At 43.4% G+C, this 15,413-nt stretch overlaps 1 protein-coding gene and 1 pseudogene across 5 annotated transcripts in view; one reads left to right on the forward strand and one right to left on the reverse strand.

Moving 5' to 3' along the window:
- Positions 1-143: 143 nt before the first annotated feature.
- Positions 144-11,426, forward strand: LOC112266456 (annotated as a pseudogene).
- Positions 11,417-15,413, reverse strand: part of LOC112266457 (sodium-driven chloride bicarbonate exchanger-like) — a 53,468-nt gene continuing 49,471 nt past the window's right edge. For 3 of the 5 annotated variants that reach the window (XM_042296973.1, XM_042296972.1, XM_042296975.1), the window contains 3 exons: positions 15,081-15,203; positions 14,887-14,954; positions 11,417-14,591 (listed from right to left, as the gene is read on the reverse strand). In XM_042296973.1, coding sequence (XP_042152907.1) covers positions 14,411-14,591; positions 14,887-14,954; positions 15,081-15,203 — 372 coding nt within the window. In that variant the 3' untranslated portion in view covers positions 11,417-14,410. The remainder of the gene's footprint in view (positions 14,592-14,886; positions 14,955-15,080; positions 15,204-15,413) is intronic. The other 2 variants (XM_042296976.1, XM_042296974.1) reach the window with 2 other exon arrangements.

Below are 15,413 nucleotides of genomic sequence, written 5' to 3' on the forward strand. Positions count from 1 at the left end.
GTAGTGAACAGCTGAATTCTAGAACGTTCACGGAAAAAAAACGACCGTTCAAGATTCGCTCAACGGAAAAACATGATCAAATAAAATAAAATAAAATGTATTTATATAGCCCTTCGTAATGATGCCCCTAAACTACAGCTAAAATGGGTTGGATAACGGAGGAGGGGGAGATAGAGAACTCGTACAAAATAAGCAAAATAGCTGCCCATGTACCTGATCTTGTCTACAGCACCCTCACTAACGATATCTCCTACGTAGAGAACTTCCTTGGAGTCCTTCTCTTCGCGGATGTATCAGGCAAGCTCATCTCAGTAGCTAGCTACATTAGCTATCTCGCTAGCTAACATGAGCTGGAATCCCGTTTCGATCTACATTTAGAAGCTAGCTAGCTAACGTTTGCTAACCCACTAGCTAGAAGTCAACTAATCCATTTTGTATATTTTTTAGGCTTCACTAATCTGACTGAGAAATTCAGTTTGAGTAGCAAGAAAGGCTATGGAGCAGACGAGTTCACACGCACACTCAACAGCTACATTGGGGAAACAGTCAGTCGTAAATTAGCTGTGGTTTCATTAAGTTAAAGCAATACAATATCAATCTAACCTGATGTACTGTTAGTTAACTTAACTTAGACTAAGTTAGTCTAAAAAAAATAATTACCAAGCAATGTTTGTTGCCTGTATTTCATATATCATTGATGCTGGGGGAGATATTCTGAATTATGCAGGTAACAATAGGCTTCCCTCTCAGTTTTAAGACAAAGATTCACCATGATCACAATTCCTAGCTACAGTACTATTCTACTCGTCATGGCCAGACCACTTTTAATCACAGGCGATGCCATCTTGGCTCTATGGACGGTGGAGAGAGTCCAGCTCAGTGAAGTAATCTCCCTGGTGGTCAAATGCAGCCTCAACATCTAGGACCAGTGTGGAGTCCGGGAGATGGAAGTGGGCTGTCAGCTGAAAGTTAAAATAGGTGCTTGTCTGAGTCTCATACAGGCCGAGAGACGTGTTTGTGCTATAACACCAGGGCCTGTATTCACAAAGAGTGCAGATCTAGGATCAGTTTTTCCTTTAAAACCCATAAGGAACACTTGCATTTCACTGCACCTGCAATAACATTGCTAAATATGTGTATCAATACAATTTGATTTCATTTTGATTTGAATAAGGGGGACCTGATCCTAGATCAGTACTCTACGCTTTGTGAATTTGTGCCCTGATTATCCGGCTACACTTGACTTCATAGGCAACTAGAACCTCAAATATGATACCCTTCATCCTCTGCTGTCCCAAGGTATATCCGCTGGGAAGCTCTCCAAGGTGATCGTAGGAGGCGAGATCAGTCAGTACTTTGTGGTGATTGGCCGGGCGGTGGACGAGGTGCGGCTGGCAGAGGGGTTGGCGGTGGCCAGCACAATCATCTTGTCACCTAACGCCTGGGAACTATGTGAGATGTGAGAGGGACGACATCGCCATTGACCCCATAGAGAATGGATGGATAGATGGATACAGCTATGACAGATGACTGTATGTAAATAGTGTCATACAATGCAGGTGCGATACATCAAGCGAGAGCCCAGTTTCTCTGTTGAGAAGTACCAGGATTCAATAGGAACGTCTGTAGAGCATGAAATAGTGACAAGAGGTACAGTAAAGAGACTAGCTAGATATCAGCCTGTGATATTTCTACTTGCACGGTTGTGTTGTAACATCCTAACCAGTCCTTTTTTTGGTCTACAGAGTGTGTGAGGAGAGCCGAGCTTGAGAAAACTTTACGGAAGTACGTCATGAAAAACGGTTTTGCACAATGTAAGAACCTACCTACCTTGTTTTTCAAAATCAGAATCATGTATTTTTGAATGTATAAATGTAGGCTCTGTTTTAATGTCCAAACGACTACTTACCTAGAATTAAGAAATGCATTGAGCAAACATTCTAATAAGTATGCTAGTATGGTCACTGGAACGTTGGCATGGTTTTCTATTCTGACCTCTCCTCCCTCATTAGATGACGACTAGCCTCTGGAATACTGTCTGAGATGCGCCCGGCCACCATAGTGTTTATCAACATGCTGTTCAAGGGAGGAGAAAGTGACCAGGAGCAGTGTACGACCATCCACCAGGCTGCCATTGGCATCGGTCAGCAAATAGTCAAGCACCACAGGAGGGTCAACAAAGTGTTCATGTTCGACAAGGTCAGTCGGTGTTTTATTCAAGGTGGAATCCTGGAGGTTTATTCACTAGGAACCAAATGCAAGCAAACAGGATGAAACTGGGAGGGACTAACCTGAACTTGTACAATAAGAAACACTTTGTTGCAAACCGTTTTGGTACGGTGTGATCTAATGAATACACCCCAGCTGTTACGCTCGTCATGGGAAGGCATGGACCAAAATGCAGCATGGTAAGTGTTCATGATTCTTTATTACTCAACGATAGACAGCTGCCTCTGATTGGGAACCACACTTGGCCAAAAACAAAGAAATAGAAAACATAGAAATGAAGAAACTAGAATGCCCACCCTAGTCACACCCTGTCCTTACCAAAATAGAGAATAAAAGCCTCTCTATGGCCAGGGCGTGACACCAGCAGTTCTCTGTTCCCGGTGGCAATGAGAAAAACAACAAACACAATTAATAAGAAACAGAAACAATGGGGGTACTCACCAAGACTTTCTTCTTCAGTCAAATCCACTGTATGTTTTTAAATAACAAGGAGTTTGTTGCAGGGCTGTACTTTCCTCTGTCTGTTTGGGCTCCCTGGGGACAAGCGGGAGGATGAGAGTGCCCACGCCTTACATGACCTTTGCCAGAAAGAGATCCGAAACCTCAAGTAAGGCCCGTTTCAGCCTAATATTCTAGGACCACATGCCTTTACTTTTTATCAAGCTACAGATGTAGGATTTTAATTTGATCACCCTGTTGCAGGACATGTTAAACCTGTAGTGTATTTGAGGTTTAAAAAGGCTTCTGTGTAATTTCCACTTAGAAATTTCAGACTTGATTTTCCCTTATGAAAAATGTATCAACTCCTACAAAAAATGTTAGGAGTTAGTTAACAAAAGGTCCAATGTTGTCCAACAGGACTGTCTCTGTTGGAGTAACCACAGGCCCAATGTTATGTGGTGTAGTAGGACATCCAGTGAGGCATGACAGGTACAATCCACCTTGACATCCTCTTGAACTCTCAGGTGGAACTGTGCTTTGCCACTGCCACCTTACAATAACTTGTTGTAGCCCCTTTTATATTATTTTAACTCGCATACGATTATGTTCAGATTTTGTACAAGTTTTACCAGTTTAACCTACGAACTTTGAACTCTACCACTTTGTCCTTTGCTGTTAGTGATTGGTCGAGACTTGCTACTACTCAAAACTGCCTTTGTTTTATTTTAACGAGCTGCCCAAGAAAGCCATGAAGGTAGTCAAGAACACCGGAGTCCTATATCAGTTCATGGCCAATAAACATCAGATGTACGACCATCTGATGTGACCAACATCATTTATAGTCCATTAACTCATGACTCATACTCACTTTCATATCGAGCATTGTACTATTGTCATGTTAGATAATTAAGTGCATTGTTGTGGCTTTCTTGTATTGAAATGCTACATAGTGAGACATATTGCAATTGTAATAAGAACATACATACTTATTAAACAAAATCTCATCTCCAGAACTATTGGTAAAGCACCTATGTCCGTTGAGAGAGAGGAGGGATATCCTCTTTTGGGTGAGTTTTCTCACGTATTGACGATTATGAATGACATGCATTCATCGTGGAAGATCACATTGATTTGAATGATATGTTGTGCTCAAATGCTTCCTAGGCTGAGAGAAAGAAATTGAAGTGTACTCCAGCATGCTAAAGGGCTTCTTGGAGGCAACAACAATGTTTTGATCTACGAGGGGCCTGTCGGCTATGGCAAGTGCCGCCTGCTGGCTGAGGTGGTATACAGAACAGCAAAGGATGGAGTCAGGTCAGTGTAGAACTGTAAGAGCTATGCCGAGCGAGAGAGTGTCCTGCTCACCAAGATCCTCGACCCAAAGATGAGGCAGAACGTCTGCCTTCTCAATGATATCCTGTTAGTCAAGGTAGGTGAGATCTCTGAACGTTGCTTTTCTGAAACTTATTATTCTGTTTCGTAGTAGCTAACGAGGGTAGATGGATCTTTTCTGTAAGATCTGTTCTATGCTTTTAGTTTCCTGTGTCCAAGGATGTCACTGATGGACAGTCAAGAAGAACAAGAAGATGAGGAACTACTTTCTGGAGTTTTTTGCAATGTACTGTGGAAGATAATAGCGTGGATGATGTAAAAATATAACTTAGGTGGCAATTGATTGTTTGATGACTACGTGTGTGTGTGGTCTGTCCAGTTCGCCGAGGACGAGCCGTGCGCATACGTGCTGGACCAGGATCACTTTGTGGCTCAAGCCTCATTGGCCTTCCTGCTCGAAGCATGTGAAAGAGCCTCGGTTCTTATGGCACACCCCCACACCAGTGTGTATGGCACACCCCCACACCAGTCAGAGCGGGCCCTTCCCGGAGCTTAGCAGCATCATCAAGGACCCCCGGACCCTCTACCTTAACCTGCCTGGGCTGGAGCCCCCCCCATTATCGCCCAGCTAGCCTGCCAGATCCTGGGGGTGATCCGCATCCCTAGCGAGGTGGAGCTGTACGTGTACACAAACACGCGCACACACACACTGTGTGAATATACATACATTACACATATCGACTCTCCGAGGGTGTCTCGGGGGGAGTTGAGAGTTTCACACCTCACACACGTTGAGGTTACCCACTTGTACATGCAGTGATACAGGACAAATACAAGCATTTGACCGTAGACTCCTCAAAGACAATGGCTTGGGAATTGGGACTGTTGTGAATACAGAAACTAAACTGATGCATCGTTATCCAGAGGAAGTCAAAAGTCATTTATTTAAATGTACACACTTGAATTGGCTTGTCGACTGTATAGCTATTTTATGAAGACTCATTCTAAGGCTGTCATTGTCTCAGTACATGAATATCTCACAGAAGAAGCCGGAGTTACCTTATAAAAACATATGTATAAATTAAAAATGTAATGTGTTTTATAGGCTCCTGGTGGAGAGAAGCCATGGAGTTCCATACTACTGCGAGGAGCTCTTGAAGAGTCTGTAATCTGGGCAATCTGATCATGATTGAGGAGGAGGATGAGGCTAAAGACGTAGACATCCTGTTCCCTGAGCCCACCCTGGTGGTACACTGCTCCAAACTCAGCCAGGTGGGGCAAGAGGAGGATGCCAGGGCCGGAGCGCTGGGTAGGAAGATGGATCTGTTGGCTGAAAATGTCTGAGTGGCAGGTTCCCCGGCCTATTAACACCCTTATCTGTGAAACAGACAGACCTATTGGCTGAGAATATATGAGTGGCAGGTTTCCCAGTTTGTGAAACACTAAGGTTGCAGGGTCACCCAGGGCATCCATGTTGAAATCTCACAAGATCACAGCCCTGGACCATTTTGTCGACCGTGCTTTGGTCTGTTTTGTCGGAGAAGCTGCCAAATTCCACAAAGTTCCCATCTCTCTGACATTGAAAGGTGTAGTACAGGGTTCCTGTATTCTGCCCCCAAACACTACAACCTCATCTCATTAGTCTTATTTGATAGAAATGACTCATAAATAAAACACTCAAGTCATTAAGGATGTTTTCTGTCCAGGCATGTCTATAGGCCTACTAATAATATAATAATATATGCCATTTAGAGGATGCTTTTATCCAAAGCGACTTAGTGTCATGTATGCATACATTTTACATATGGGTGGTCCCAGGAATCGAACCCACTATCCTGGCGTTGTAAGCTCCATGCTCTACCAACTGAGCTACTAATAAAAGTGAATTCTATTCAGGTATGGCCCTGGCCCACCTAGACCACCTGCAGCCAGCGGAACAGGTGGTGGGGAAGTGTGCTGCCTTCATCGGCCAAACCATCACCACGCAGAAGCTCATCAACATCCTGCCAGAGTCAGAAAACCCTGACAAGCTCAACCTGTCGCTCGCCTCCCTGTTCAAGTCGGGCACGTTTGAGTACGGCTCCAAGCCCAAGCAGTTCACCCAGCAACTCACCAAGGAGTCAGAGTGCTGGGGCGCGCTCAACTGCTACTGTGTCCAGGACAGCCAAGAAGACGCCCGTGAAGGTCAGTAGTGGAGCTGAGGCTAGCGCAGACAAGGAAAACTTTCACTCTGTGCCAGTTACTTCCTCAAACAGGTCCACCGCTGCAGGGACTGCGACATCGTCCAGTTCAGCTTCGGCCACAAGGCGGCTATAGGGAACAACCTCATCGAGATCCAACCGAGTTTGCTCAACATCCAAGAGTCTGGGGAGGCCCTGTTCCTGGGCCAAAATACACTGGGGCTCCCCAAGGGTGAGTGAGGAGCCCACTGACCTCTCCGCTAAAGAAGCACATGCAAGCTGAGAAACACACGCAAACACTCCCTGAGAGACAGACACAAACACTCATGCTTGCCCAAACACTTCACACACACGCTCATGCAGATTGATAATAGTGACGCTCTAACCAACTGATCGAAGTAACCATTTAGGTTTGATTTGATGTGTGCTGTTGGCGTTGTTCTCCTCTCCACCTCTCCGAGTCTATTCAACTGAACCAGGTCAGCCCTTTGCTTCCCAACAGATAAGGTTTTATACTCTACCCCTGGTCCCAGATCAGCTGGCCAGTAATACAAGTGGGCTGATTTCATAACAAATGTATTTGTGTGTTTGCGTGCCTCAGTGAGGAGGACGAGTTCTTGTTGAACTAGATTCTATGGTAGATGAGTACAACACCACAGTGGACAGAACCAGGAAGTGTATGTGTGTCCAGGTGACGGAGTGTGTGCTGTGCCCCATGGTGCGCCACTGCACGGGCGTGGGCGACGTGCTCAAAACCTTTTATTACCTGCTAGAGACAGCCGCAGCCTCGGCCTACCTCTCCAACAACCTCAGGGTGTGTGTGTCCTTTGTGGTGGCATATTTCTGCTTTACCAAATGAGGAGAGTTACAAACTACACACCAGTCAGAGTTATACTTAAATTACATCTTTAATAATCATAAGCTTTGCAATAGCCTTTTTGACTTTCAATGATGCGCTATCTCTAATGAACCATTGAAAAGTACCACCAGAAAAGTACAAAGATATTTTATAGCCAAGATACACCCATCTTAACTTACACTTATGAACCACAGATCTTAAGAACAGTTCACAAAGATTAAGATGTGTATGAAAGATATCTATAAAACATAGCAGACAGTTGCTGCTGTGTCAATAGTTCTCATTGTAAAGACCAATGTCTGGCCCTCCTACTCCAAACTGGAACCTGTCTCAAACTGGAACCTCGCTTTTCTCAAACTGAAGTGTACCATTTATTGTACATTTAGGTGTTGTACAACACAGGCCAAATCGAGGAGACTGAGAGCATGTTTGCTAGCGCCCTACGGCTCCTGAACAGACGTCTCCCTACGAACTGCGTGGCCATGTCCCTGAAGTATGTCTGTGAGAAGATGAAGAATCTGCTACAGATCCAAGAACGTTGACAGCCCTGGGTGTGTTCTATGTTCAACAAGCTCCTATAAAGATTAAACAAATTCATATATATATTTTATATATAGCAAGCACTATAATATCAACTATTTTCCATTTATTGACGACAAAACATACCACAACCGACAATTTCATCATTTATCTGCATTCAACTCAAACAGTAAAACGCTTTATAAAAATAAACTAGCACAGTGGTGATGGAGGCGCTCCACAAACAATTGAATGGATCTTACAATCGTGTGCATGCGCCACTTTTTAAAGGTTTTGTTGTTTAGGTGTTATTGTTGTTGTCATGTCCAAAGAGAGAAGAAGCTGGCTTTCCTCCACGAGCAGATCTGCTGTCTGCCATACATGTGGCAGATTGGCTGCATGAGGAGAGCATCGCTGGCCATCACTATGGAGATGAACTCAGCCCAGAAGAGTGCAGAGGAGAACAAGGTGGTCGGAAACATACAGTAATTACAAATAATTTGTAGACTGCAAAATGACCACAAGAAGCCCAAACAGATTCAATGTAATATTTGACCAAAACATAATAATTTCAAACCTTCCTTAGGTTTGTATACATCACATTTCTCTCTATAATGAGTGGGAATATTTGGGAAAATATTTCCTAAATTAAAATCACTTGCCACTGACTACCTGGCGTTTTTAGTCTGTCAAACAATAACACATTTTTTTGCTCCGAAAACTTGGAGGGGGGGGCCAAATAAAAGCATGCGGGCCGCCAGTTGGGGAACCCTGGTATACAGTCATTCATACACTCTTCAACATCCCTCTCACACAGACACACCTACTCTGTCTCTAGACCATCTTCTCGTACATTGACTACCTCCAGTACTGTCAGCTGAGTGGTCTAGATGACCAGTGTAAGATCTATGAGAGGATGCTGTGTGGAACCTGTGTTGAGCTGCCTGACTGCATGGAGGGCCTGATCCTCACCAGCTACTTCATGCGCACCCTCTCCACCGTCAAGCTCTACTCTGCACGACTCCGCCCGGTATGGTGAGGAGAGGAGAGGATGTGTGTGTTGCATGGGTGAGGTAGTGTGTGTTCGGTTGAAATAAATAAGGGTGTAAGCAAGCGAGACAAGACGGAGAGAGAAAAAATAAACATCAAAAAAGTTTCAGTATTGAAAGTAGTTCTACTTCTCAGGTCCCCGAGCAGAGCAACTCAGCAAGCTGACGAACCGCCGGGGCCTGGACATGTTGGTGATCTCTGTCCTTCACACACACCCTCCTCCTCACACAGAGGTGAAGCCCTACTTCTACTTGTTTCTTTTACTGGGATGTGTACCTTATCTACTGTTGAATACTATGATACCCAGGTATGAGTAGTGTGTCCAGCTGATGCAGAGTCTGGAGTACCTGGGAAACAGGACACGCATCAGCACGGCTAAAGGCTGGCTCTATGCAGGCTGCTTTGACTTCCTGCTCTACTCAGGCAAGTTGGATATTCCATGCCTGTGGGACACAATCTCCACGTGACATATCTTAGTTAAGGAACTAATGGATAATAATTATAAATGCCATTTAGTTGACGCTTTTATCCAAAGTGACTTAGTCATGCGCATATACATTGTATGTATAGTTGGTCCTGGGACTCGCACCGACATTCCAAGCTCCATACTCTACTAACTGAACTACAGAGGACCACTACCATAGGTTGGGTCTCATGGTGTGTGTTCCAGGCTTTGCCTTCCATCCGTTTGAGGAGTGCTACACCTTTGCGGAGGAGTCCCAGTCAGACCCTAACCTGGTGGCCGACAAGAGTCAAACCTCTACTTTGCTCTGGCTCTGTGGACTGATAGAAATTTTATAGATAGAGCCCACATGATTCTTTTCTGTACATGCCAGAGAGGCATTTCTGTTCTACATAACATATTTCTAGCAAAATTTTCTACAATGTTGTGCCTTTCAAAATGCAGCCCGAAGATATACTCTTGTCCACCCCTGCTGTGTGTGTGTGTGTGTGTGTGTGTGTGTGTGTGTGTGTGTGTGTGTGTGTGTGTGTGTGTGTGTGTGTGTGTGTGTGTGTGTGTGTGTGTGTGTGTGTGTGTGTGTGTGTGTGTGTGTGTGTGTGTGTGTGTGTGTGTGTGTGTGTGTGTGTGTGTGTGTGTGTGTGTGTGTGTGTGTGTGTGTGTGTGTGTGTGTGTGTGTGTGTGTCGTTCGGCCTAGGTATGCCCGTCTGTGTGAGTGGGAGAAGGCCTGTTTCTTCTACACCAAGGCCTGTGGAGTGACCCGACAGTCTCCCTCATCCATCCATGGCGTGGTCATGTTCCTGGAGTGTCGTGTGCTGCTGTTCAGAAAGGCCCTGGTGGAGCACAACCAACACATCAAAGCCATCTACCAGAGCACACAGAAGGTAGCCTAGCGGTTAAGAGCGTTGGGCCAGAAACCGAAGGGTTGCTGGTTTGAATCCCTGGGTCAACTATTTGAAAAATCTCCCGATGTGCCCTTGATCAAGGCACTTAACACTAATTGCTCTGGAAAAGAGTGTCTGCACGCTCACATTCGGACATGCCTTCACATAACCACACACACAGCTGTGTATGATATATATTATAAATGTTTTCCCTGAAACTGTTCTAACAGCCATAGTATTTCTTATGCAGCACTTCACAGAGTTCAACCGGAAGTACTCGACCAACAAGGTGTACGCGCCCCGGGTGCTGCACCTCAGAGCTTACATGTACGTGCTGGCGGGCCACGAGGCCTTGGCCAACGCCATCCTCAACAAGGCTTTAATGCTGTGTCAGCAGCACGGCAACAAGCTGGAGGAGAGCTGGATCACACATAATCAGGTACAGTACTGGAGGAAGGGCCTGAGATGTATTGGATGCATGGCATGGGATAGCATGCACAAATGCAAGCCAGCAAGAGAGCGCACAGTCTCGCACACAATCTCACATACCGTATGGCGAGTATTCGCAGGAGGTTGCTGAGGGGAGGACGGCTCATAATAATGACCGGAATGGTGCAAATGGAATGGCTTCAAACACATGGGAACCAATGTGTTTGATACCATTCCACTGATTCCGATCCAACCGTTACCACGACCCCGTCCTCGACAATTAAGGTGCCACCAACCTCCTGTGATTTATATGCAGTCATTACACACACACAGAACAGAAACCTCAATCACATGCATTTAAAAAAGACTGCAGTTACACATTGCACACCATGTAGTACAAGTCAGTGGAGGCTGGTGAGGGTAGGACAGCTCTTAATAATGCTCGGAATGGAGTGATTGGAATGGTATCAAACACATGGTTTTCATGTGTATGAAGCCATTCCATCTACTCCATTCTAGCTATTATTATGAGCCGTCCTCCCCTCACCAGCCTCCACTGTAGTACATGTATTTTCTCCTTGATAACCTAAACAAGTAGAGTGTAACACTTAGCTAGGTGCTTAGTGAATGTATTATTTAATTAAGGACATTTCTAATAAATATGTTGTGAAATCCTCTTCAGATTTGGTGGTTTGGCGTGTTCAGGCAGAGTGACTGGTTCTCTTCCACTTTGACCATGGGCGGAGAGGGGGGGCAGACCCACACCCGCTACACCCCAGTGGGTGCGGGTGAGATATGCCCCAAAGGCAGAGGACACCCAGCACCTCAAAGGCCAAGGATAGGGGCCCAGTTCCTTTATTGAGACTGTGGAGAGCACTGTAGATGAGGCAAGTTATTGGAGCAGATTTAAAGGAGGTAATGTCATTGGCGATTTGGTTTTGAACTGTGATGTGTTAGCGGTTAATGAGTGTTGGTATCATTTAATCTCGAACAGAAGTGGATGGCCAAGATATGAACGTTCACCAAATGAAAGGATGCTTGAGTCACTTTATTGTTTCGTACATTTCTCTTTCTCTCGTATAACAAATCACATTTATAATAGAACAACAAATATCTGAATTGATCATTTTACACAGATGAGTCGATAAATTCTGAAACATAAACTTGTCTTCTCAGCCATCAATACTACATTTTAAGGCAGATTTCTACAAGTGGCCAAAATGTTATATTGACCCATTATTATTTCTTTAATAAGTAAAGTCCATCACAACACAATACAATGGGAGAGACGTCGACAACATAAAAACCAAACGTTTTCGGTTACCCCAATTCAACGTTATTAGTAACATATTAGTAACATTTTAAACATGAATAAAATATACTATGTATAGTACATCGTTAAGAGTCTTCACTTTATTACATTTTGCCCTTTTTTTCACAAAGCTATTATTGCATTTCTATCAATGAACCACAACAGCCTGTAGAAAGACACCGTTAAGTTTGATTCACCTTTGTGCAGGTGTTTAAATACAGTTACTGGTAGTTCAGAATCAGAACACAACATCACGTTGTAGGTGTCAAACAAACTGGAATGCAGGAGAAGATATCACATAACGTACCGACAGGGTGACTGGAACAGTATGCCGGTAAAACACATTTGTATGCCCGTGGAACACACATGTACACGTACTGTGCCTTCAGAGAGTATTCACACCCCTTGACTTTTTCCACATTTTGTGTTACAAAGTGGGATTAAAATTGATTTAATTGTAAAACAAAAAATTGTCAAAGAGCTACACAAAATACTCTGTCAAATTGGAATAAAATTCTAACATCTGTAAAAATGAAGGAAAAAAAACAGGAATATATCTTTATTAGATAAGTATTCGACTCCCTGAGTCAATACATTTGAAATTTTCATTTGAATTCATTTGTTAATTTCAAAAAAACATAATTCCACTTTGACATTATGGGGTATATTGTGTGTTGGCCAGTGACAAAGAAAATCAATTTTATTCATTTTGAATTCAGGCTGTAACAACAGAATGTGGTGAAAGTCAAGCGGTGTGAATACTTTCTGAAGGCTCTGTATCTCTACACGGTCATCGAAAGACATTCAGAGACAATTTGATCGTTAAAACCAGAGATCCTATAAATTACTACAAGATGTTCTTTGTAAGTCTATGGTTAAAACCCTATAGGAATCACATTCCCAATAGGTATAGAATGGCAGGGCTATGCTGCCATGCTAACTGGAATGTAATGGTCCCCAATGCCTGAAATATAACACTGACCTGCCTCCACACTGTAATGGAGAAAAAAATACTATTAACAAATCTTCAGGAAAATGTCAGCGAAAATTTTACAAATGAGCTTTCATGAAAAAAAATTGTACATTTAACACTTTAATTTGATACATATACAGTATACTGTTTTCGTATCGTTAAGTGCACAGACCCGATAGTGATGTCAAATTACAAAACAAAACACACATTGCTTATTCCATGAACAAGATTTTCATTGTATATTGTAATAGATTTTTTTTAAAGGATTACTATGTTGAAAAAATAGAAAAAAAACATACAAAATACAAACAATTCCGTTAAAGTAAAGTTTCTTTAAAAACCATTTGGTTGACACAGATGTAGGATCTTAATTTGGTCACCCTGTTGCAGAAATACTTGTAAAACATGTAGTGTATTTACGGTTTAAAAAGGCTTCTGAAGTTTTGTCATTTTCACCAAAAAATTTCAGACTTGATTTTACCTTATGAAAATATGTTCAGCCCTTACAAAAATGTCCATTAATTATAATCCACACATTTCATGTTACTTCAGGATTATTTCCCTACTGTACAAAACTTTCTCAAATTAAGATCCTACATATGTAATAAATTGGCCCACGGGTAGATACACATAATAATATGAATTCCTTGCTTCCTCTGTTGCTGGTATCACCATACATTGACATACATAGAAAATAATCACAGTTAATGTTTGTTGGTTCCTCCATAGGGTAACACTGTTTCTAAAAGATTTACGTGAGTTGCACACACACACACACAGTCTTACATGACGAGAACGCATGGTGCAGCACAGTTCAGAGGTGGTTGAGTGTGGCACGTCAGATGAGTTATTTTGCGCAGAGCGGTGACGAAGCCGGTATGGATCACAAACTCGTCTCCCTGTCCAACTTTGAGTCCTTCCTCTTATGTCCTCTCTCGCAACCGCTGAAAAACAAAAGGCTACGTGTCACAAACAGCATTAGAGGAGACACGACATATACCACTGAACGGCATTATGTATTGGAACCCTGCATGGCAGAAGTGTCACGCAATCCATTGACTTGGGGTGATATTACCATGATGCATAACCACCCTAAACATGCAGTTGTCCAGAGGCAAACCACACCAGAGCATGCTGCGTGTGTGTGTGTGTGCGTGTGCGTGCAGTGCGTGCCTCCACCATACGCATGCATTCACATTCCCCAAACCAGTGAGCATGAAACATTCAAAACAAAGAGAGACACCGTGGGACATTTGTTTACAACTGAGTGCCAGGTTTGAGTTGTTTAAATAAAAACTTTGGATCTTTATGGGTCAAGAGATAACAGGTCGCTCCAGGGTACTTAAGACTGAAGTCCCACACTCAAACTACGGCACGCGTGCACGACAAAAGACCATCACGTTCATATTGTCACCTCCACATCATACAATGATAAACTGCACGTTGGTTCTAGAAAACTGCAACGGAGGGACAAGATACGTAACACCATGCCACTGAGGATTGGGAGCCACTTGCCTTTGGGATAATGAGCTTCTGAGAGGTTAGGAAGGGGAGCTTATGATGGGAATGGAATGAGAAAGGATAGAGGTTAATGACCATCTATATCTCTACTGTGAAGGGCGGGACAAAATCCACCTTTTGATGTGTACATTAATATCCACATGAAATATCTTTTACAGTATTCACACCATGAACAATAGAAAACAGGAAAGTAGTTGATTGGACAGGTAAATGGCTTACGGCTAATATACAGGTCCAATAAATAGATTAAATGGCATTTTTGGTGATTGATTGGTGGACATTCCAAACCTTTTGGAGCTTGGCTCCTTCTTGGCGCTGTCACTGGGACTAATACTATTCCACACGTTCCCGAAGGAGCCTTTGGACATCTCGTCGGAAATGTTCACCGTCGCGGGATCGCTCCTACAGAACACAAAAAACCAAGGGTGCTCTGTCAGTCGCTGCATGTTCTCATGGTCAAGACATCCTCTGAAATGTGTTGATGATTAAGGCCCCGCTCTTGAATTAGCTGTAATCATGGTTTCTGTTGCTGCCACTAAAAGAAAAGTGTGGTTGTGCCACAGTATTGGCAGAACAATGGACAAAACTTGTGCGCAACATGGCCCTCTACAGTTAGTCACCAAAACCTGTACCAGGTTTTTTTTAAACTAACCTTTTAGTGCCCACAGTCTCTGGATGTTTTGTTAGTTGGACTTACTTGTAATTTCCTTCCAGTGGCAAATTCACTATCCCCTCCTCCTCCTCCACTATAATACTGGGCTCCTCCTGGAGAGAGAGAAATGAAGAAAGTGACTGTTAAAATCACACACTACAAGCCCAGATGACTGAGTCATAATGTGCCAACATATCTGTATGGCTTCAATATGTTTAAGAGCACCAAGTACTGTATACCTCTTCTTCTCCTTCCTCTAGTTTCTTCTTCTTCCACTCAGGCATCAGGTCGTCCAGCCAGCTCAGCTCCTTCTTGGTGAACATGAAGTCCAGAAGCTTACGGATGAACACCAGAGCCAACACCTAGAGAAGAGAAGCAATTCTCCTCACATTCTCCTCCTGTCAACTAAGTGTTGTGAATGACATCGACATGTGCTGTACCTACTGTATGTAAAGCTTAAGGTGAATACCAAATTAAATATAAAAGTTTAATAAATGCTAACTTACAGACATGACATCTCTTTCTCATGCACGCACACAGACACACCCCCCCCCAGCAACACACCCACCCTA

This window comes from Oncorhynchus tshawytscha, linkage group LG14 (genome assembly GCF_018296145.1).
Source record: "Oncorhynchus tshawytscha isolate Ot180627B linkage group LG14, Otsh_v2.0, whole genome shotgun sequence".
Lineage (NCBI taxonomy): Eukaryota > Metazoa > Chordata > Actinopteri > Salmoniformes > Salmonidae > Oncorhynchus > Oncorhynchus tshawytscha.